Source organism: Heptranchias perlo, chromosome 3 (assembly GCF_035084215.1).
Source record: "Heptranchias perlo isolate sHepPer1 chromosome 3, sHepPer1.hap1, whole genome shotgun sequence".
Classification (NCBI taxonomy): domain Eukaryota; kingdom Metazoa; phylum Chordata; class Chondrichthyes; order Hexanchiformes; family Hexanchidae; genus Heptranchias; species Heptranchias perlo.
The window spans coordinates 9904885-9928929 of record NC_090327.1 but is presented as its reverse complement, the minus strand read 5'-3'; the positions used below and the strand labels follow the sequence as shown (position 1 = coordinate 9928929).

The 24045-nt window shown below is 40.3% G+C and overlaps 1 protein-coding gene across 2 annotated transcripts in view; it reads right to left on the bottom strand.

Moving 5' to 3' along the window:
- LOC137310136 (intermembrane lipid transfer protein VPS13B-like) overlaps positions 1 to 24045 on the bottom strand; it is an 875231-nt gene that overhangs the window by 339057 nt on the left and 512129 nt on the right. For both annotated transcript variants that reach the window (XM_067978114.1, XM_067978120.1), the window contains exons 23-24: positions 17175 to 17409; positions 1700 to 1920 (exon numbers count right to left, since the gene is read on the bottom strand). In XM_067978114.1, coding sequence (XP_067834215.1) covers positions 1700 to 1920; positions 17175 to 17409 — 456 coding nt within the window. The remainder of the gene's footprint in view (positions 1 to 1699; positions 1921 to 17174; positions 17410 to 24045) is intronic.

Here is a 24045-nt window from a genome sequence, read left to right as displayed (position 1 = left end):
GGTCTTCTAGAGTGACCATACTCAATTGGCTTTATTTTAGCACCAAAACTCTAAAGCGCCACTATAAATGTGCAGCTATGTACATGTGCATCATCTTTCATTGGGTTCCAAGGTCCAGAGGAAATGGAGAACACAAAGCTCATCTCTTGCACCAATAGACGATGCAACAGTAAGTATAGAATATACGACACCGTATCACGTCCAGCTGTTTTCTGCAATCAACAGAATGCTACCTCAGACTTGGAAAGACCAATGAATTCTCCGAATTGGTTCTGTACTGTGGACTGATCTTCACTGGAACGAGATTGTTCCAAATAATTTTATTTAAAACTGAAAAATGCCGAGGGAGTTTTCCATTGCTCCATTCAGCCCCTCGAGCTTGTTCCGCTATTCCAACACAATCCAAAAGAAACATGGGTGCCAAACTTGATTATCAACATCTTTAATGATTCCGACATATACAATTGCACTTGGATAAGAGTAATTTGACTAGATCTACAAAGCACAGCAAGAAAGAAAATTTTCAATATATTGTATTTTACCAAAGCATCCATAATGTGAGAAGTTAAGTAAATCATTTAATGCTGAAACTGTTCTAATGTACTTGAATTTGTAAGTCTCAATTTCAAACTTCTAACGTCACTGTCTTTAGCATCATGCGTCAGGGACTAATGAAAATCCAAACTATTCTAAAGCTGGGCAACTCGGTACAGCAGAATGATGCTCCATTCCAGTTCAGATAAATTTTCAATGACAAAATGAAAATTTAGAGGTTAGCCAAGTTTTTAAACTTTGCCGTGCGATGCAAGATTGTTTTCCATATTACAAACAAAATCTGAAGCGTTTTTTATCGTATCAAATGCACATGTAAAAAACTAAGAAAACAGTTTTAATTAATTACATTACCTGAGGATCTAATAGCAAAAGGTTAAACATAAGAAAGTGCATTCAACTTGTGAAAACATAGCTGAGTAAAATTAAAAGTATCTTTTCCACTTGAATTTATTTTACAGTTTTTTGCAACAAATGAATTAACAACAGAAATAATTTTCAAATATGTTCCACTAATCTTGGAAACAGTTTAAACCAAGCTCCTATTAAGTGTGTTTTGTGGCAGTATGCAAAATACTGTACCACTGCCCTCAGACTTTTACAATTAAAATCAGTGCAAAGTGATTTCTTTGAGATAACAAAAAAAAAATGAAGAAGTTCAGGTTTGGCAGAAGATTTCCTCCGCTGTATGGAATGCATTCTATTAATGGGAACTTAAATCCACATTATTTAAATCTGAAATCTCTTTAATGTTACAGCCCACATCTATAAACATATTGTGTGAAGTTATGATAAACTCTTGAACAAGCAGCTCCAGCGGACACTTTCAAAGCTGCTGCACATTAATTCTGCTACATAATACTTTTCAAAACTACACATCTGCAACTGATTTTACTCCATCGGTTTTAAGATGCACTTTAGACTGCAGTTACTAAATTTTTTTTGGAAGAGTCTAAATTACAAAAAAACTTGAGAGCACATCAAAGCGGAAACTAATCTTTTTCCCCGATCTTGGTCACCAAACTCAAAAGAGAGCTAAGATGTTTAATGGAATAAGGATTCGCCTATAAAGTACAGGACAAATTAACTTAAAGCAAGTCATTTCTTATTTTCCCACAATAAATCAATTAGCTGCACCAACACCAACCTGGGGGTTTGAGCATTTCATCTCCAGAGACTCCAGGTCCACGTGGAGACAGACGACAAACGAATGTCTGATTTCAGGGCCGCAGGCTTGCAGCTTGTGTGAAGTGACGGCCAGAGTCGAGGTACAACCCAAGGGTTCCACGAGGTTACATGCCTTCTGCTGCCCAAGCAGAGTGTACACACTGAACTGGCTGAGACCGATTGTCCAGGGGAAAGCATCACCTGAGAAACAAGAAAAAAAAATTTTGATCTGTTAAGCAACCATTTCAAGAAATGTTTTTCTTTTTTTTTCACCATTTACCTGATTATTTGTATAATAATGCATAGCAGACAGCTATAATCTTAAACCCTTCACTAATAACACAGAGCACAGATTAAAAAAAATACAAGAAAACCATTTGTTGTTCTGAACATTGCCATATTCGTTGGATAGCTCTTTCAAAGAGCTGGTACAGGCACAACGGGCCGAATGGCCTCCTTCTGTGCTGTATGATTCTAAGATCCATGTGATGTTTCCCTCTTAAATGGGTGAAACTCATCTTGTAAGGTTTCTACATTTTTTTTTTGTAACTTATTTGTGGCAATCCTGTGATGAGCAACATGTTTCCTGTGCTGTGGCAATGTTAGCCTGAAACCTAGATGGTAGAAGGTATGTGAGTGTAAGTGCACCCGGGGCCAACTTGTGGGACCCGGAACGAATTTACGCCAGCACAGAAAGGGCGAATGGGCGAGCAGCATTTGGTGAGGAATATGTTAAAGGCAGCAAAGTTTTGGGCAAGCTAATGTTAAGGTAGTGTGAAGGATGGGAATCTAGCCAGAAGAGAATTTTTATATTACAATACATTGAAACAGTGCTCCTCCTTAGGCAGCTTCAGGCTACGCCATTCAAGCTTAGAAAGTGGGATTGTGGACAACTGAAACATTGTTTGGAAGTTACAGAGAAAGTGCTATTTCGTATTATAGGGAAGAATGAGTCCCCAATGGTTCACTGGATGACAACTGTGACAAATTACATCTCTATTGTCGATTTTGGGTACAGTCGGGTAACTCAGAGTACATTGCGGGACAGTGGACAATAAGTGGACATTCATAAGAAGGGGGAAAAGGAAAAGATTGATTCAGAAGAGGCAAAACCACAAATCAAAGAGAAAGCTCTTTGGTAGGCTTTTAAACGGAGAGTGGGAGGTGACAAGGCAGAGAAACTGACCTGGGGAGTGCCTAGCAGCTGGGAGAATAGTGGCTCAAGGAACGGCCAACAACGGTGGAGAAAGGAATAACAAGAAGGCCAGTGATGGAGCAGTGGAGGATGCGCCAAGGGACACGTGCTTAGAGGAGATCAGAGAGGTAGGGAGAGACAAGGCCATGGAAGGAACAACAAGAACTAGCATTTATGTAGCATCTTTAATGTAAAAAAACATTATAAGGCACTTCACAAATAAGTGTAAGGAAAATGGATATCAGAAAGAGAGAAATTAGATGGGGTAAGGAGAATGAGAATCTTAACCGTGCAGACTTAGTGGAGCTTGGCAAGGATGGGAATGATGGAGATCATGCGTTCTGGATCAATGCAACATGGAGTGTAGTACTTAGCCATAGAGACCAGGAAGATCCCAGGCTTATTACCGGATCTCTGCTGAATCAACTCTCAGCTGGGGGCTTAGTGAACAAGTGCAATTGGTCTCAGTATATGCAGGCTCGATAAGGTGGTGCAGGGAAAATCAGCCAATGTTCCTCCTCCTGATTGCTGTCCAGTGACTCCTGATAGATATATGCACACAGGAAATTGTGGGAAACCATGGGTCCAATGAGAGTGAGGAACTTAAAATAATTATGATTCGTTAAAAAAAAAGTACTGGAGAAATAAATGGGACTAAAAACCCACAAATCCCCTGGGCCTGATGGCCTACATCCTAAGGTTTTAAAAGAGGTGGCTGCAGAGATAATGGATGCATTGGTTTTGATTCTAGGACAGTCCTCATGGACGGTAAGGTAGCAAATGTAACCCCGCTATTCAAGAAAAGAAGAAGAGAAAAAACAGGGAACTATAGGTCAGTTAGCCTGACATCAGTAGTAGGGAAAATGCTAGAATCTATTATTAAGGACCGTAGTAATAGGGCACTTAGAAAATCATAATATGATTAGGCAGAGTCAACACATTTTTATGAAAAGGAAATCGTGTTTGACAAATCTATTGAGTTTTTTAAGGGTGTAACTAGCTGGTTAGATAAGGAGGAACCAGTGGATGTAGTATATTTGGATTTTCAAAAGGCGTTTGATTAGGTGCCACACAAGAGGTTGTTACATCAGATTAGGGCTCTTGGGATTGGGGCAATATATTAGCATGGATTGAGGATTGGTTAATGGACAGAAAACAAAGAGCAGCAATAAATGGGTCATTTTCGGGTTGGCAGGTTGTAACTAGAGGGGTGTCGCAGGGATCGGTGCTTGGGTCTCAGCTATTTACAATACATATCAATGACTTAGATGAGGGGACCGAGTGCAATGTATCCAAGTTTGCTGACGATGCAAAGCTAGGTGGGAAAGTAAGCTGTGAGGAGCACGCAAAGAAGCTGCAAGGAGACATAGACAGGTTAAGTGAGTGGGTGAGAAGGTGGCAGATGGAGTATAATATGGGAAAATGTGAAATTATCCACTTTGGTAGGAAGAATAGAAAAGCAGAATTTTTTTTTAAAAAGGTGAGAGACTGAGAAATGTTGGTATTCAGAGGGATTTGGATGTCCTTGTACACGAATCACAGAAAGTTAACATGCAGGTACAGCAAGCAACTAGGAAGGCAAATGGTGTGTTAGCCTTTATTGCAAGGGGGTTGGAGTAAAAGAGTAAGGAGGTCTTGCTGCAATTATATAGGGCTCTGGTGAGACCACACCTGGAGTAGTGTGTAGGGTTTTGGTCTCCTTACTTAGGGAAGTATATACTTGTCTTAGAGGGGGTGCAACGAAGGTTCACTAGATTGATTCCTGGGATGAGAGGGTAGTCCTATGAGGAGAGATTGAGTAGAATGGGCCTATATGCACTGGAATTCATTGAAACGTATAAGATTCTTAGAGGGCTTGACAGGGTAGATGCTGAGAGGCTGTTTCCCCTGGCTGGAGTCTAGAACTTGGGTCATAGTCTCAGGATAAGGCGTCGGACATTTAGGACTGAAATGAGGAAATATTCCTTCACTCAGAGGGTTGTGAATGTTTGGAATTCTCAAGCCCAGAGGGCTGCGGATGCTCAGTTGTTGAGTATACTTAAGGCTGAGAAAGATAGATTTTTGGATACTGAGAAAATCAAGGGATATGGGGAAGATCAGCCTTGATCTTATTGCATGGCGGAGCGGGTTTGAAGGGCCGTATGGCTTACTCCTGCTCCTATTTCATGTGCGTGGATGGGCACAGGTAAGGACAGGACTCAGCTCATCTGTAAACAACTCATCCTCCCCACCTCCCCCAAAACTGAATAGTTGAATACTATTCAATTTTACACAGGCTCCTGTGTGATGAATGGCCACTGGGGTGAGGTACCAGAAAGTTGCCATCCCCTATGGAACTGTACCCTGGGAGGATCATAAAAGTAAGGAATGAAAATTGTCCAACAATAACTTGCATTTATATAGCGCCTTTAACGTATCAAAATGTCCCAAGGCACTTCACAGAAGCATTATCGAACAAAATTTGACACCGAGCCACATAAGGAGATATTAGGACAGGTAACCAGAAGCTTGGTCAAAGAGGCAGGTTTTAAGAAGCGTTTTAAAGGAGAGAGAGGAGGAGAGCTTTAGGGAGGGAATTTCAGAGCTTAGGATCTAGGCGGCTGAAGGCACAGCCACCAATGGTGGAGCGATGAAAACAACCAAAGAACTGTAGAGTGATCACCTAACGACAATTAGAAACTAAGGTGCATAATTCTTTAGATGGTCACATTTTAAACTTTGCCTTTTCAAATAGATAAGCTTCTACTGAATTCGCCTTGTGATAAATTTGAAATCCCCCCTCGATAAGGGATTAATTCTAGAAAAAATACCTACGTCAAAAAAAGTATTTAAAAAAAAATTGAAGTTAATTTGTCAGCATGACAAGTGGAGAAATAACCACTGATGTACATACATTCCCACCCATCTCCCCCCAGCCCCTTTATTGAGACACTGACTTATTAAAGAGTATGGCTTTGTAGATACCAGCAGCCCTCCAGTACCTTGCCAGCAGTGGTTGTTCTTCATGTGTGAGCCCAGTCAGTGAATATCCACGGGCTCTGAAGGTGACAAATGACCGTGTCGCCACAGTTATTTGACAGTGGGGGCACTGTCACTATTTCCAATCTGATCTCACCAACATCTACACTTTTCAGAAGGGTGGGGGGCAGCCACGAAAAAGTGCCTGTTGATCAAGAGAGGGAAACCTAGTGGGTTTTCTCCCCCCCCCACCCCCTTAACCTGGAGACATTGAGACCAATTGTCTTTGGCAGATATCAGCTAGCTCAGCACAGACCAGCTGAGAGGTTCATAGTTTGGATAGTTCATTATTATACTAGGTCAGAGAATTCCTCCACTGACCCATTGGGAGAGTCCGAATATACAATTTTATTAGATTTCCCCTTTCTCTGAAGTACAAATCTGACAGGAGGTATTTACAATTTTTTTTTAGATGCTTGTTCACTTTGAAAAGCTTATGAAGGAACCATGTGCTGTTGGATGCTGATAAATATTTTGCATTACGATTACGAGAAGGAGTGGGATCCTTCGCGTAGTCAAGGTGTTGGCCACATTGTTCAGTCCACATTCTCCCTCCAGCATATGAAGCTGCCCTATACTACAAATGGAGTGAATTTACAAGCAGCATTACAAAACTCCAAAGATGCCAATACGTTGGATATTAAATGGCTCCCAGAGATTATATTAGTGCCATGTAGATGGTACCATGGCTAAAAGGGTTAAATTATGAGGACAGGTTGCATGGACTAAGGTTTGTATTCCCTCGAGTATACAAGATTATGGGGTGCTCTATTTGAGATGTTTAAGTTGATTAAAGCACTTGATAGGGTAGAGAGAAACTCTTTCCTCTGGTATGGGGAGTCCAGAACAAGGGATTATTACCTTAAAATTGAAGCTAGGCAGTTCAAAGGTGATGTCAGGAAGCACTTCTTCACACAAAGGGTAGTGGAAATCTGGAATGCTCTCCCCAAAAAGCTGTTGAGGCTGGGTCAATTGAAAACTTCAAAACTAAGATTGAAAGATATGTGTTCGGCAAGGGTATTAAGGGTTACGGAACCAAGGTGGGTAAATGGAGTTTAGAAACAGATCAGCCATGATATAATTGAATGGCAGATCAGGCACGAGGGGCTGAATGGCCTACTCCCATTCAATGACAGGAAATGATTGTGCTCTACAGAAGTAATATGTGGAGACTCCGACAGTTACACAACATGTAGAAGATGTAAAGAAGGAGACAATACATGGTATTGAACTTATCTAGCCTTGGTTCATGCAACAGCCTTTAGTAACCACAAACTCTGCACAAATTCCGGAGGATTACTTTTAATGGTGTGATTAAGGATGGACATTAGCGCATTTGTTTTTAATCCAGCTTCTCTTGGGTACTATTTCACATTTCTTTGTTTCAGGGGCCAATTAAATATGCAATCTGCAATTAATTTCCAACATGGCAAAATAATTAAATCACAAATTATTTGGGGGATACAGCATGATATCTATCGATGATCTTGGACCTGTTAATTAAATGGCATTTTGCCTGCCTTGAATAATACCAGAAGAAAAAGCCTTTGGGAGGCCATAAAGATTTTTTTCTCATAAGTTCAACATTTATATCACCTATTATATGTTGCAAGCTAAATAAACATTTCAAAATGCTTTGATTGAACTAAGAAAACAGAGTTTTTAAAATATCATATTTAACAAATGTGATGGGCTGGATCTTGCTGGAGTGGGGCATCTTCTGGCTTGCACCGTTAGTTAAGACTTTTCTCTGCACCCTTCGGCTCAAATATTTTTGCACCCTAACTTGCTGGAAGTGCGAGCTGATAATGACACAGTGAGGGCAACGGGGCGTCTGGGACCTCAGTAAACAGTGGGACCAACAGGGTATATCGCCTTAACCAAGGATTTAATGATTGAGAAACAAACAGAGGAACAACAGAAAAGGAGGGTGAATTAGAGTCAAATCAGGTACAGAAAGAGAAATAAATAGAGGGAAAAAAAGATTGAATTAAGAGAGAGAGAAAAAAAAAAGGAAAAGAAAAAAAAATAAAATTTGACATTTTTAAAATCTCTTACAACAATTTGAGATTGAACACTTTAAATTGTTCTCATTCTGGGCAGGGAGGTTGATTGGCATTGCATTAACAATTATCATGTCGTTAGAAAGGTACTTGCGTTCCTAATTCCAAGGCTTAACTTTCAGCGGCGAGTTTAATGGACAATTAATGTGCAAATCCAGCAAGTTCTGAAAAATAACAGGGAGGCTAAGGGCGAGGTGCTGCTTGTGCGAAGCAAACGGCGGAGTGGCGTAAATGGACCACCAAGTTCTATAGATTCTCAACTCACGGCGTATCTCTTAATCCCCTGAACTTGCTGGCCAATTTTCGTATTAATAAGGTTGTGTGTTGTTAACACACCTTTATTTTTCCAGCAAGATCCGTCCCAACGTGTCCACCTTATTAGAATATATGATATCGCTTAATGTTATCAAGCTATCCTCAGTGCTTTGCTGCAAACCTTACAGTTCTCTTGAACCGTGTGAGATTTTGTTTTTCTTTCCTCTCTGTTTAATAGCAATGGGAAAGTACGCTATGTGCTTGTACAGAAATAATCTTTAATGGAAGTCTTACATGAGCCTCAACTCAAGCAATACAACTATTGGCAATGTGATACATCAAAAAGTCACACGCATTCAGCTATCCTTGTGCTCATAGATGCTATATCAAATTTTAAATAATAAATTAATACACAGAGTACAAGATGGGAAAACTAGAATACTGAGCTCATTCCAACAGTGAGAAAGATGCTATCTTGTCACATGTAAGTAATGAAGGTGTTCCTTATGAGCGGTATAAACTGGGTCCTTCACTGTTCCCCATTAAGTATGCCATACACCCAGTAAGTGTGGGGCTATTTTCCCGCAAAAAAACTTGTTAATATGATAATACCCTCCAGGTTGGGGGGGCTATCCCTCATCCCTCCTCAGAGGTGACTGACTGCCATCTTGAAAGCCCCCTTACCAGTATTAGAATCATAGAATCATACAGCACAGGTGGTCATTCGGGCCATTGTGCCTCTGAAAGAGCTATCCAATTAGTCCCATTCACCTGTCCTCATAGCTCTGCAAATTTTTTCCTTTTCAAGTACATATTCAATTCCCTTTTGAAAGTTACAATTGAATCTGCTTCCGCCGCCCTTTCGGGCAGTGCATTCCAAATCATAACAGCTCACTGTGTAAAAAAAAAATTCTCCTCATCTCCTCTCTGGTTCTTTTGCCAATTATCTTAAATCTGTGTCCTCTGGTTACTGACCCTCCTGCCAGTGGAAACAGTTTCTCCTTATTTACTCTATCAAAACCCCTCATAATTTTGAACACCTCTATTAAATCTCCTCTCAACCTTCTCTGCTCTAAAGAGAACAATCCCTGCTTCTCTAATCTCACCACATAACTGAAGTCCCTCATCCCAGGTACCATTCTGGTAAATCTTCTCTGCACCCTCGTCAAGACAAAGGAATGCTTCCAGCCCAAAACTAATGCTTTCACCAGCCAGTTACAGGGCTGGTATGAATTTTTAAGCCAGTATGAGTAGCATTGTTATCGAGTACGTGTTTTCCACTGTTAGCTGCATAAAGTAGTCCATATTTATATAAAGTAACAGAACACTCTTATGGACTATAAAAATATCTGGTCTTTCCACTAAGTGAAAATTTCACACCTGTTCAGTAATTTGTGGGTGCCAGCCAAAAGGACCAAAATGGGTCTTTCCCAGTCCTGCCCATTCCCATACTAGTGCTATCTGAGACTGTGCCATCGCCATCCACTATTTCTGCCAGCCAGGACTGTGTGGAAAGATTTCCATTATTCACAATTTGTATCAAAATCGTAAATGCGTATATAAAGAACGTGTTACTGATTTTGCTCAACATAACCAACAGCAGAATCTTCCCCGTGTGTATTTAAGAGACCAAAATTGATTCTTGGGAGGAGAAGAAAACAGAGATAGGCCTGAAATATATTCAATTATTTTCTTCCTTTCAAGTATAGCAATAGATTCTAGTACATTGTGTCCTAATAATCAATAATAATGTGAATGGAGTAAATGCTCTCTAGATTGGATAACAAATTATATTAACATACTTATTAAAATAACATTATGGTTTGTAGAATAATAATTAGTTGCTCAGATATGTATTTTGTCAGATGCTGAGTAATGGCAGAAATTATTCTGAACTCCACTTTACTAATATGGAAAATGGTTCACAATACTTTCTGCCTTGTATACAACATATGATCTGTGCAATGTTTTAGCATACGTACGCCTAGCCCAGCAGATCTTTCCAACTTTCAAGACTACCAACCAGTTCAGGTATATGTTATTTTAACAAAACAGGTGAACTTGCAGCAGAACCGCTCATACAGCCAATGACCACTTTCTTCACCATCATTTCTGCATAGATGCTGACTGGTGTACTGTACGTTTCCAGCTTTTTCTGTATTTGTTTGGTAACGTATGGTGCTCTAGCCAACAGCTCAGCTGAAAGCTGACATAATTCGCCAGATTATGCTGATACAGTCAAATGTTAGTCTATGTTCCATATAATCCTGCCATAACTGGAATGTGCAAAGAAAGCACCTACATCCACCCTGAATTCGAAAATCAGTCCTCAACCACCTTAATTTAATACACCTCATTCTATGGGAGACAGAAAATTAAAAAGTCACCAAACTTTATTGACTTTTACTTTTACCTTATGCGAACGACTTTTAAAAAAAAAATCTTCCAACACTATATACAATTTGCAGAGTTGTGTGGGGATTTTTTTTCTACAATAATTTTTCCACAAATCTAAGTGAAAACAACTACTGTGCAGTTAAAAAGTAGCTTGCTCTTTGTCCAAAATCTAAAATGTTTTTATAGCTTTTAGTCTTTGTTAATATAAACTGCTTTGCTTTCTGTCTGTGCTCAGTATATAAAAATTAATTCTGGATTTTGTTCAATGCCTACAAAGCTTACTTCCAAAAATAATATTTGAAATTCACTGGTACAGCAGTCCTCCCGCTTATCTCCGCCTCGCAAAATGGAATGGAGCCTTTAAATCCATAAAGTTAATCTCATCTACAGCTTCAATCTACTCTAACTCAAACAAGCAATCAGGTTGCAGTCTATTTAAAACATTCTCAGACAGAAAACTAAACAACTTACTTGCTTTTAAACTGTTGGTAAGGCGTAGTAAAGATGTTTTACTGCAGATTTATAGTTCACTGTTAATACATCACAAAGGTCACAAAATTCTAAAAATATGAAGAAAAGTCTGAAGCAGAACACTTCAAATAACTATACATATTTGTGAAATACAAACAAAAAACCTGTGCTGTCCGAGATGACTTTTACATTATTGCTGATCAACAATGTAATCGTTTCTAACCAAAATTTCAAATATTACTGTAAAAGAATATGGTTATTGTTTACACCATAAATGACAAACTGAGATAAGCAAAATTACAACATCAATTAAACTAATTTAAACACTTGCCACATTTCACATTTATAATACTAAATGTAGAAACAAAGGTCCTCTAAATAAAACCACATTTATATACAGGAACCTTGACTTATTTTTGCAGGCAACCTACAGCATGCAGCGTAAAGTACATGAAGTGTTAGTGATTATATATGGGTTATTTGACTAGCATAGAATCGTTCTTTAGTTTAGGTCTTGACTAACCACAAATGGCAGATAATTTGCAGCTCTACGGCCTATTGACATTAGGAATTCTGTCCAATGTGAGTACATTATTCCACTTGTCACAGAAAGTTGATTTGATCTTACACATACCCATATATTATTGCGTTTTAAAGAAAAAAAAGGTACATTCTCAACATTTCATAATAGGAACGCATTGTGAGAAAAATACTCCATGGAGCATTTAAAAATAGAAAAAGCTTCCATTATCATGCACAAATCCCAAACAAAAGGGCTCATAACCACTTGTACCATTATATTTAGACATGAATCAGAAAGAGAGATTACAGTGATGTTATGACATTATGGCAGCCAATCATAACTCATGACACAGTATCAACTTGACTCAGTTGGTACCACTCTGGCATCTGGGTCAGAACGCCTGAGCCCAGACCAGAACTTATAATCTAGGCTGAAACTCCAGTGCAATAGTGGGAGACTGCTGAGATATTAAACTGAGGCCATGCCTGCCCATTCTGGTGGCTCAGGTGGATGTTAAAGATCCCAGGAATACCATTCGAAGGCTTCTCTCAGTGCCCTAGCAAACATTCATCTCTTCAAACAATACCAGCAAAAAATAGATTATTCCTCTCATTGCTGTGCCAAAAAAATGGCTGCTGCATTTGACATCAAAAAATGTAATTGATTGTGAAGTATTTTGGGACATTCTGAGGACATGAAAGGTGCCATATAAAAGCAAGTTTGTTGTTTCCTCTCACTACTGCTTATAGGATATTACTGTTGGAGCATGGTTGCTGTGTTTGTCGACTTAACGAAGCTGTTATATGATGACATCACAGCACCATATTACATCAGAACTGTGATACCCTGAATACAGCAACAAACTTAAAAGAGATTTTGGTGAGAGGAAATGTGAGCTTTAAATAGTTTAAGTATTTTAATTTGAAAGCACAATTGTAGATAGCTGGAAGTAGAAAAATCAAGACAGTACATAGCAACATAAGAACAGGAAAGGCCATTCAGTCCTTCGAGCCTGCTCTGTCATTCGATGAGATCATGGCTGACCTGTATCTTAACTCCACCTACCCGCCCTGGTTCTGTAACCCTTAATGCCCTTGCCTAACAAAAATCTATCAATCTCAGATTTGAAATTCTTAATTGACCCCCAGCCTCAACAGCTTTTCAGGGGGGTGGGGGAAAAGAGAGTTCCAGATTTCCACTCCCCTTTGTGTGAAGAAGTGCTTCCTGACATCACCCCTGAACGGCCTAGCTCTAATGTTAAGGTCATGCCCCTTGTTCTGGACTCCCCCAACAAAGGAAATAGTTTCTCTCTATCTACCCATGGCAAATATCTATATCATTGAAGAAATGATCGGGATTGGGGGGGTGGGGGGGGGGGGGGGGGAGATGGATTTTAACAGCCCGCTGGTTTCCGCCATGAAATCATTAGTTTCAGTTACATTCCTGCCCACAGCAGATTGAGGCCCTGGCAATTTTAACCGCTGGGCTGAATGAGAAAAGGAGTGATACAGAGAAACACTGAGACGATGAGAGGAAGACTGTGAGGCAGAGACTGAGAAAAGGAGTGATACAGAGAGATACTGAGATGATGAGAGGAAGACTGTGAGGCAGAGACTGAGAAAAGGAGTGATACAGAGAGATACTGAGATGATGAGAGAAAATCTGAGGCAGAGAGGGAACGAGCACATGAGCAAGCACAAGAGCAAAAAAAAAATGAAAAAAGTGGGACAATTAAAGAATGGGAAACAAGCAGAAAGTCACAGAGCGAGAGAGAGAGAGGCAAATACGGAATTTATTTTTACTTTATGTCTATGACCAATTTTATGGGAGATCAACTAACTTATTCTAACTAATAAAACTGTGCCACAATCGAGGGGTTCAAGTGATATCATAAACCACAAAAGCAGAATTTGAATGGTTCATGAAACTCATCAGACCCTGAAATGATCTTACAGGCCGTGACTCACTGCAGCCTAACTTTTACTTTACGTAATATATATATAGACACTTACTGGGCACTAGTGCAGTCTGAGCGAAGGTTGCTCGGGCCAGTATTGAAATAGACTTTCTGAGGTGTTTAATGTGCTGTTTCTGATTCAGATCTACAAAAAATGTTATTTATTTTATCAAGACATTCCTCCGCTTAGAGGTTTGCCATCAGTTAGTACTGCGAAGCCAGCATTTGATCAGTGTGTAATAAGGTTGACGGCAAAAGTCTTCACGTACGGCAAACCATTTGACAGGAAAACTCGGTGACACAGCAACATTTTCCACTGCATGAAAATGTGAACTGTTTGTCTGCGTAATATTGTACTAATAGATCAGTACAATAATATAGCTCGCTTACAGTCATCTTTGAGCGCATTCCTTTGAGTAAAATGTGTTGCAAAAAAGGTAAAACATCTGCTTCTCCTCAGTTATAAATGGATAGCTCAGATATGAACTACAAATTCAGTTTTGGCAATCATATCACTTATCTGCAAGTTCTCAAACACTTGATGCTGGACTTGAAATTGGTCATGTTAACCATTTGCATCCTGACCTAACTAAAACATATCGATGGCGCAGAATTTGCTGGAGCGGGGCATCCTGTGGCGTGCCCCATTTGTTTTCTTCACCCTTCAGATCGAAAATTTTTTGCGCCTCAAATTGCTGGAAGTGCGAGCTGATTATGGCACGTCGAGGGCAACGGGGCATCTGGGACCTTGGTGAATGACAGGAGCAACAGTGTATCTCCTTAACCAATGGGGTTTAAGCATAGAGAAAGAAACAGAGGAACAACGGAGAAGGAAACAGGGTGAATTAGAGTCAAATCAGGTACAATAGAAATAAAGAGAGGGAAAGAAGGATTGGATTGAGAGAGAGAAAGAAGAGAGAGAGACAGGAAGAAAGGAAGAAAATATTGTTAAAAATTAAAATGAATTTTTTTTCAAATCTCTAAGAACAATGTACTACCTGCAGGAATGAGACTCCACAGTTTCAATTGTTCACTTTCTGGGTCGGAGAGGTTGATTGGCATTGCAGGCATTTAATTCACTTTAACAGCACAAATGCAGCAATTTCTTGAAACTCACGGGGAGGTTGTGGGCGAACTTCAGTTTTCGCGAGGCTAATCATTGTGTAGTTTGTGACGGCTCGTAACTCACTGTGTACCTTTTCCTCACCACAAATTGCTGGACGAATTACACACCAATAACGGCGAGCGCCATTAAATTTGCCCCTATTTTCCTAGCAAATTCTGGGCCATAAAAATTAAAATTTCTAACAGCATATGTGAAACACCAGAACTGAAAAGGTCAATAAAACCACCATTGGTTCTACAATAAATGTCTACCCTACACGTATAAAAGATTAATAGATTTTTTTCTTTCGTTCATGGGATGTGGACGTCGCTGGCAAGGCCAGCATTTATTGCCAATCCCTAATTGCCCTTGAGAAGGTGGTGGTGAGCCGCCTTCTTGAACCGCTGCAGTCCATGTGATGAAGGTTCTCCCACGGTGCTGTTAGGTAGGGAGTTCCAGGATTTTGACCCAGCGACAATGAAGGAACGGCGATATATTTTCACATTGGGATGGTGTGCGACTTGGAGGGGAATGTGCAGGTGGGTGTTGTTCCCATGTGCCTGCTGCTCTTGTCCTTCTAGGTGGTAGAGGTCGCGGGCTTGGGAGGTGCTGTCGAAGAAGCCTTGGTGAGTTGCTACAGTGCATCCTGTAGATGGTACACACTGCAGCCACGGTGTTGAAGGGAGTGAATGTTTAGGGTGGTGGAGGGGGTGCCAATCAAGCAGGCTGCTTTGTCCTGGATGGTGTCGAGCTTCTTGAGTGTTGTTGGAGCTGCACTCATTCAGGCAAGTGGAGAGTATTCCATCACACTCCTGACTTGTGCCTTGTAGATGGTGTAGATGGGGAGTCAGGAGGTGAGTCACTCGCCACAGAATACGCAGCCTCTGACCTGCTCTTGTAGCCACAGTATTTATGTGGCTGGTCCAGTTAAGTTTCTGATCAATGGTGACCCCCAGGATGTTGATGGTGGGGGATTCGAATGTCAGGGGGAGGTGGTTAGACTCTCTCTTGTTGGAGATGGTCATTGCCTGGCACTTGTCTGGCGCAAATGTTACTTGCCACTTATGAGCCCAAGCCTGGATGTTGTCCAGGTCTTGCTGTACGCGGGCACGGACTGCTTCATTATCTGAGGGGTTGCGAATGGAACTAAACACTGTGCAATCATCAGCGAACATCCCCATTTCTGACCTTATGATGGAGGGATAGTCATTGATGAAGCAGCTGAAGATGGTTGGGCCAAGGACACTGCCCTGAGGAACTCCTGCAGCCATGTCCTGGGGCTGAGATGATTGGCCTCCAACAACCACTACTATCTTCCTTTGTGCGAGGTATGACTCCAGCCACTGGAGAGTTTTCCCCCTGATTCCCAAATTTAACCAAAATGCAATAAATATTTCTTCGGTGATTCACACCAAAATATACAAAGCCCTTAGGTGCCTGCTTACTTTTTCAGGTATTACTGCTGTAAGATACAGCGTTTGTAGCCACACTTCATGTCCTGTGCAGTTGCTTCTACACTTACCTGGCCTGGTAAAATGAAGTTGGTTCATGTGGGGTTTTTTTCAAGTTTGAAATAAGGTAAAGACAAATTGTTAATCTATAAACTTTTGATGACATATTTCTTTTAAAATCAGTGTCAAGCTTTTGTTAAATTTATATAAAACCTTGCTTAGACCACACATAGAGCACTGTGCACAGTTCTGGTCTCCATATTACAAAAAGGATATACAGGCAGTGCAGAAGGTGCAAACAAGATTTAGAAGGATGATACCAGAACTGAGAGGTTATACGCATCAGGGAAGACTGAACAGGCTGGGGCTCTTTTCTCCAGAAAAGAGAAGGCAGAGAAGAGACCTGATAGAGGTCTTGAAAATTATGAAGGTGTTCGATAAGTAGATATAGAAAAGATGTTTCCACTTGTGCGGGAGTCCAAAGCTAGGGGTCATAAATATAAGATAGTCACTAATAAAGCCAATAAGGAATTCAGGAGAAACTTCTTTACCCAGAGAGTGGTTTGAATGTGGAGTAGTCGAGGCAAATAGCATAGATGCATTTATGGGGAAGCTAGATAAGTACATGAGGGAGAAAGGAATAGAAGGATATGCTGATAGGGTTAGATGAAGTAAGTGGAGGCCCATGTGGAGCATAAACACCGGCATAGACCAATTGGGCCGAATGGCCTGTTTCTGTGCTGTAAATTCTATGTAAGTTATGGTAAAGTCTACAATAAAAATTAAATCAACTGCCTTAGAAACTGGCATCAATAAAAGAAATTCTGCAAAAAGAAAATTTGATTTCGAAGGGATGGAGAATTAAGGAGTGACGTTTGGTGTAACACTGTTTTTTCTTGGCCGACATAACCCTTAGAATGGCTGCCTGAGATTTTGTAAACATTGCGTCAAGGGAAGAAAGAGACTCAAGTCAAGAACCTGTGCAAATGAACCAAAACAAGAACAGAAGACGGAGCGTACCTTCTTCAACAATAGGTCTCGAGTTTACAAAAGGAATCTCCTGCAGTGGTTCCATGTATTTGTGGCCTGCGCTGATCACTTTTATCTGGGGTAAGCAGATGATCAAAGTCCCAGGCATGCTTGCTTCGGTATGGTACCAATTTCTCACCGTTCCAGGGATGTCGCCAGCCACAATAGTACTTGGTGATTGCAGGCTCTCATTTGGAAAGAATACACAACATGACTGAACCTCCAGCTGAAAGAGAAAAATATAAAAGCATTGCCATTAAATCAAGTAAGCCCTGCTTTTGGTCGAACAAAAAGCACCAAGCTTTGCGAAGAGTTACTCTTTTGTACTAACAGCCAAAAACAGTATACAAGTGTCAGCTTGGATCAGGATACAAATTAAGTCTTCTGCTACAGAGTTACTGTGGAATTTATTTAATTTTGTTCAAAATTTCCAAACAGGTCTGATAAATAAATGAGTACATCCATAAACAGGTTAGGATTCACTTGCAGAAGATGTGGGGGGAGGGAGGGCAGGAATCAATCACAGAGAATGGATTTATGGGCTGTCACATAACACAAGATCACTTAGCATTTTTCCAGTTCAAAGATTTAAGCGTCGTAGTCACATAAGTGATTGGAACATAAGCAGATGCCTACTTTGAAAGTGGAAGACCGAAGTTAAGCAAGAAAGCATGCCATCATTTCTCACATCCCGAGGCTGTCAGAGGTGCACAATATTCCTGCTATTGTTACATCACCACTCAGATTGTGTTTTTTTTTCATCTTTCCAGTAGCAGCCCCCTTCCCCATTTGCTAGAAAGGTGTAGAGACTCAATAGGAATCTGATCCTAAAGGTATAGACAATATGCAAGTCCATTATGCGCCTGAGGTAATAGAGGTGGGTAGAACTAGGGGCCATTAATAAAAACTAAGAAAGCAAGGAGTCTGGGAATATCACATTCCCATTGGGTTCATTCCATCTATCTGAGATCGACAGATTTTTGGACTCTAGGGGAATCAAGGGATATGGGGATTGGGCGGGAAAATGGAGTTGAGGTTGAAGATCAGCCATGATCTTATTGAATGACGGAGCAGGCTTGAGGGGCCGTATGGCCTACTCCTGCTCCTATTTCTTATGTTCTTATTCAGATTGAAAGACCAGATAACATTGTCCCTTTCACCTATCAAATCCGAGACCCATGAAATCAAGGACTAATAAGAGGTCCGAACTATCGTGGTAGAGTCATTTCTGATTAGATCAGGCACAAAAGGAGCATTACTATTGCCTTATTATCTATTAAACAGGGCAAAATATTATTCTTTTCTTCAGCCCTAATGTTTGAATTAATTTATATTTACTTCAATGAGCGTCTAGCGTGTGATTTGCTATTCCCTCAAACAGTTCAATTAGGAAACTATTTTCAGTTGATACAATACTAAGCATAGAGGAATCTGCATTAGCATTGGAGGAGTCATCGGTACAGGTCCAAAAATCCATCATTTTTTTTTCCAAAGCTACCAACCAGCAAAGAGGACAAAAACAGTCAAATTGCTGAAATAATTTCTTCATACCATTTCAACCACCATTTTCCTTCTTCATTCAGATGAATGTATACAGAAAAAAATACCCAATTCTGGAAAAACAAAATCGCTCAACTCGACCATAAAATTGGTCATTGAGTGTTAGAAATGGTTGCAAGAAGTTTCTGTTTGGAGGTTGGGGTTTGAGTTGGAAATTTTGCCTTGACCCGAATGCTGGGAATTTCCAACTGTTGTTGATAAATTCTGTGCCCAAGATGAATCAGAGGAGCTCCTATACAACTACCAGAATCAGAGTGCAGCACAAACAGCTCATTTCATGTGACAACTAGGTTAAAAAAAAGACTTGCCTTTATATAGCACCTTTCACGACCTCAGGACATCCCAAAGTGCTTTACAGCCAATGAATTACTTTTGAAGCATAGTCATTGTTGTAATAGTAGGAAACACGGCAGCCAATTGCGCACAGCAAGGTCACACAGGCAGCAATGAGATAATGAGTAGAAAATCTGTTTTTAAGTAATGTTGGTTGAGGGTTTAAATATTGGCCAGGACAACGGGCAGAATTCCCCTGCTCTTCTTTGAAACAGTACCATTGAATCTTTTACGTCCACCTGAGAGGGCAGAGCCTGGACAACAGCTGATCTGGACCACCACAGACCTGGACCACAGCTAGACCTGGACCACAACAGAAGACCATCTGTTCAGGTGCTTGTCACTGGTAACTCAACATTGAGAAAAATCTTTCTGGTTATGACTGCACTAACAACTTCACCAAAAACTATAAATCTATTCTGGGAAATAAGGAGGGGTGGAATGGAAAACCTTTTATAACCAATTAAATAACTGAGATAAAGTAAAGTTTAAAGTAAAGTTTGGAATCAAAATTTATAATAATAAACAAATACCATTAAAAAAGAAATCACAAACATCTCATTTTTCAACTGTACCGACAATTTTCTCCTTCATGGCCCAATCAATCCCTTGCTGGATCTCATGAACATCCCAAGCATCGCTACACCTACCCCACTCTATATATTTCACAGACAGCCTTGGCCCAGCCCACTCAGCCATGGCTCAACTTGAGCAACACGTGCAAGAAAGTGCTTGAGCACAGAGTCTTCACTATTCCCTCTGCTGGCTTGTCTTTTGTACCGGCCCGACAAAGATAACGTACCAATAGGGAACTCCTCGACTCCTTGCACGCCACTACACTTCATTCATATATTCTTCTCACCTGCCTGAGTTTTGATAAGAGTAAATAAGGAGAAGCTGTTTCCATAGGCAGAAGGGCCGGTAACCAGAGGACACAGATTTAAGGTAATTGGCAAAAGAACCAGAGGCGAGATGAGGAGAAATTTTTTCACACAGCGAGTTGGTATGATCTGGAATTGACTGCCTGAAAGGGAGATGGAAGCAGATTCAATAATAACTTTCAAAACAGAATTGGATAAATACTTGAAGGGGAATTTTTTGCAGGGCTATGGGGAAAAAGCAGGGGAGTGGGACCAATTGGATAGCTCTTTCAAAGAGCCGGCACAGGTACGATGGGCCAAATGGCCTCCTTCTCTGCTGTATTATTCTATGATTATCAGGAACTAATGCTTGTAACTCCCAGCTGGACTATCATCCCACCGCCACCGCCACCACCCCCCCCCCCCCCCACCCATGCCCTGCTTCCTTGTTCATTCAAGGCCAAATCCCGGACACTGGCTTCCCACCCTCATTCCCAGGTCCCAACCCCCTCCAAAGCAGTCCCCAATCTCTGTTCCCAGTGCACACTCCCTTGTGCAAAGCCAACAAGATAACAGGCACCAGCCCTCTGCTACAGAGAAAGATCATTTGTGTGGCTGTCACATGTTTGGAGCCTTGAACTTGTTTCCAGGTATCCATAACAGGTGAGAGGAAAAGGAGAGAAGGGAAAGACATATAGATAAAAAGACAGTGGGAAAGGGAGCAAAAAAAGTGTGAGAGGCAAACAGGGTAGCATACATCCAAAAAAAGACATATCTACACAGAAAGAGAGAAGCATACAAAGGAACTAAGAGATGTACAGAAGAGAGGAGACAGAGACAAGGAGAGTGAGAAAGAGTTGTGGACAATGATACAGAAATGGTAAGAGAAAGTGTGAGATGCATATAGGGAGAGAGAGAAAATGGGAGATAAACAGAAAGTAAGAATGTGAGGTAGGAAGAATTAGAATAAGAGGAGCAGAAACAGTTGCAGAAGGATAGTTTTTTTTTGGTCTGTGAACATCACATTGATCAATGAGTTCATATTAGTACCACATAATAGTTCTGTGGGAAAAAACATCGTAAAGAACCACTAATGGAATTTATTTTAGAACCAGGCCTACTGCTGTTTGGCAAACATAGTATTTAACATGCTTGCGATCTTTTTTATGATTAGTAATTTGGCCTTCCTTACTAAACTCGACCACACATAACTTCTGTATTTATACAAGAATAGAAATGTATGTCTCTGATTGGAGCTCAAGTAAAAAGGTTAAGGGGTGGGTGGTCATCCTATAGACAGATCCATACGATTCCATTCATGGAAAAATGGACAGAATTGCACAATTTGATTCTCAAAACAGTGGTTAATTTTCAGAATCTCATAGAGTTTGACTTAAAGAGTCACCATAAGTTAGTGACCCTGGTCATGTCCTCCCTCCCGTGTCTTTCCTGATTAGTTTCCGTCCTAGCACAGCAATTTCTCTGTGGATTGGTGGACCCAGGAGCAGCACATGCCAGTCGGACCGGACCGATCACCGTTGCTCTGCTACTGTGATCATTAAATATCAACTTTCCATTCCAATTTCTGACTTCGGTCTGGCTCCTGCTGCTGTTTAAAGTTTAAAAAAGTCCACCGAGATATGAGATTTAAAAATCAGACACAGAAGACCGGACTGAAGTTGGAAGGGGGAAGTTCAATTTAAATGACAGTGCAGAACGAGTGCAGCGACAGCTAACCTGAATGCACTGTTTGAAATAAGAACAGAGAGACAATGAATTTGTGGACACCAGCCAAGGTGAAGATGAATTTTGAGAGAAGATGAGAGTTTTGGTAGAAAACAGCTTTGTAATGTTGACCCACACCTGATACAAGGGTCGTGATTTTTTTTTTAAAAAGGGGGTCGGGGTCAAATTATATATCAGTCACTTTAATGCACGGAGATACAATACTTTTTCACCCCCTCCTCTGGATAAAGCTAATACAGCTTGCAACGGTAGGCACCTACTTTGTATCATTGAATCATCCTCTTTTAAATGTTTGAATGGTTCAAGCTAAGGTACTCTGCAGGACAGGTAGCAAATGCTGGAAGTTTATTGCAGCGTTAAGCCACATATGTTGCTTTGCCCAGAATTACTCGGGTGGCATGTGGAAAGTAGGTAGCCTTAAGTGAAGGTTTGGCCCCCTTCCACAAAAATTACTTTCATGTTTTCCATTAGGTGGTTCCCGTAAAATGGTAACATAACACAATTTCAAATGAGGATGAAAACAAGCTGATGTTTTACTCTAATAAATTGCAGCTGTAGTGGCAATAAGCAGAGCTGAAATACTCTTTCCATAAATACTGAGAGATGGAACAAGAACCTGTTCTATCTAGAGAATGGTGTTTTCGAATCATTACTACATGCCTTGCTCATTCTGGAAAAAATTGTTATTAATCAACAAAGAGATACTGGATGGGTGATTAGCTATAAATTGTTTATGTTGTAAATGCGTTGACAAGTGAAGGATTACACAGATCTAAAACTGCAAACTCTTAACATGTGCTTACCATTGCCATGAGCTCCATGACCTTTAGTACCAGTTTTTTTTTAAAAGACACTGGTAGGGGACATTTGAGCAAATACAGCACATCAGTACAGTAACTAGCTTCATATTCGCAAATCTGCAGAAATCTAAACATCTGTAACATTACAAGAGAGTTTTAAATCCAAAATAAACAACCTTGGATCAATAAACCAATGATCAAAGGCATAATTAAGCTCTGCATGTGACTTAAATAGCATTATACCAGAAACAAACAAAGACTTTTAATGTAACAATCTATTTATTTTTTTAATTCAACTTCTATTTTTCCGTAATGAATTCTTGTCAGTTTGTTTAAGCAAAACTGTACCAAATAATAGCTTAAAAAAGGAACATTTACGATCTGCATGCCAGACTGGCATATAATCAAAGCTTCTAGCATTATCACACACTAAGTCATTCAGTAAAGGAAGATTCTGTGATTCAGAGTGCAGCTGAACACATTTAAGGGGGCTGCATTGTCAGGAATTTCCGGCTTGCTAGCCAGAAATTCCAGATATAAACAAACTGACCACTCAACAGTATCCAGGATGGCAATGGACTACAAGCCTGCTTGGATCTTTTCAATACATCTTGCTACTCAAACGTACAGATCCTCACAGTATCCAGCATACCTTAACCCAAGACAGCAAGTAAATTTTGTACAATTCAGTAACATTTGATTTAAAATATTAGTATGTTAAATGATTAAAAATATTTGAAAGAAACATTCATATAGAGATTCTACAAGAAGAATGCATTATTTAGACCCCTTGAGAAATTGTATTCTTGGAAAGAATATGACAATCTTTAATTCTCCAGCCATCTTGGATGCTGTTGCTGTTGGCAACAGCTGAGGCAGTTTGAAGTTTAAAACACAGTTGTTCACCTCTGTCATTCCTAGCTAGTTGGAACAGCCTTTTTCACACTGATGGGACCTGCTTCAGAGACTTGTCTATTTAGGCTTTGTTTCTAAAACAAAATTCGTCATTTAACCCTTAAACTAATATTTCAGTCATACTAAGCAGACTGCTTCTAAAACAAAAGTCTTCAACTCATACATTGTGATGCTGAAACAAGCACCACTGTCGACACATGAGCACACAATCCAAGCTGACACTGCAGTACTGAGAGAGTGCTGCACTGTCGGAGGTGCCGTCTTTCAGGTGGATGTAAAAGATCCCACGACACTATTCCAAGAACAGCAGGGGAGTTCTCTCCAGTGTCCTAGCCAATATTTATTTCTCAACCAAAACCGAAAACAGATGATCTGGTTATTATCATATTGTTGTTTGTGGGATCTTGCTGTGCACAAATTGGTCGCCGTTCTCCTACATTACAACAGTGGCTACACTTCAAAAGTACTTCATTGGCTGTAAAGTGCTTTGGGACATCCTGAGGTCATGAAATGCGCTTTATAAAGTTCTTTCTTCTTCTTTCATATTATTCTAACCATGCTGAAACGTCAGGAGTTGCCTTAATAATCAAACAAAAATCTTATACGGCTAAAACAAAACTTGTTAGAACAATTTTAAGTAAGTGAAGA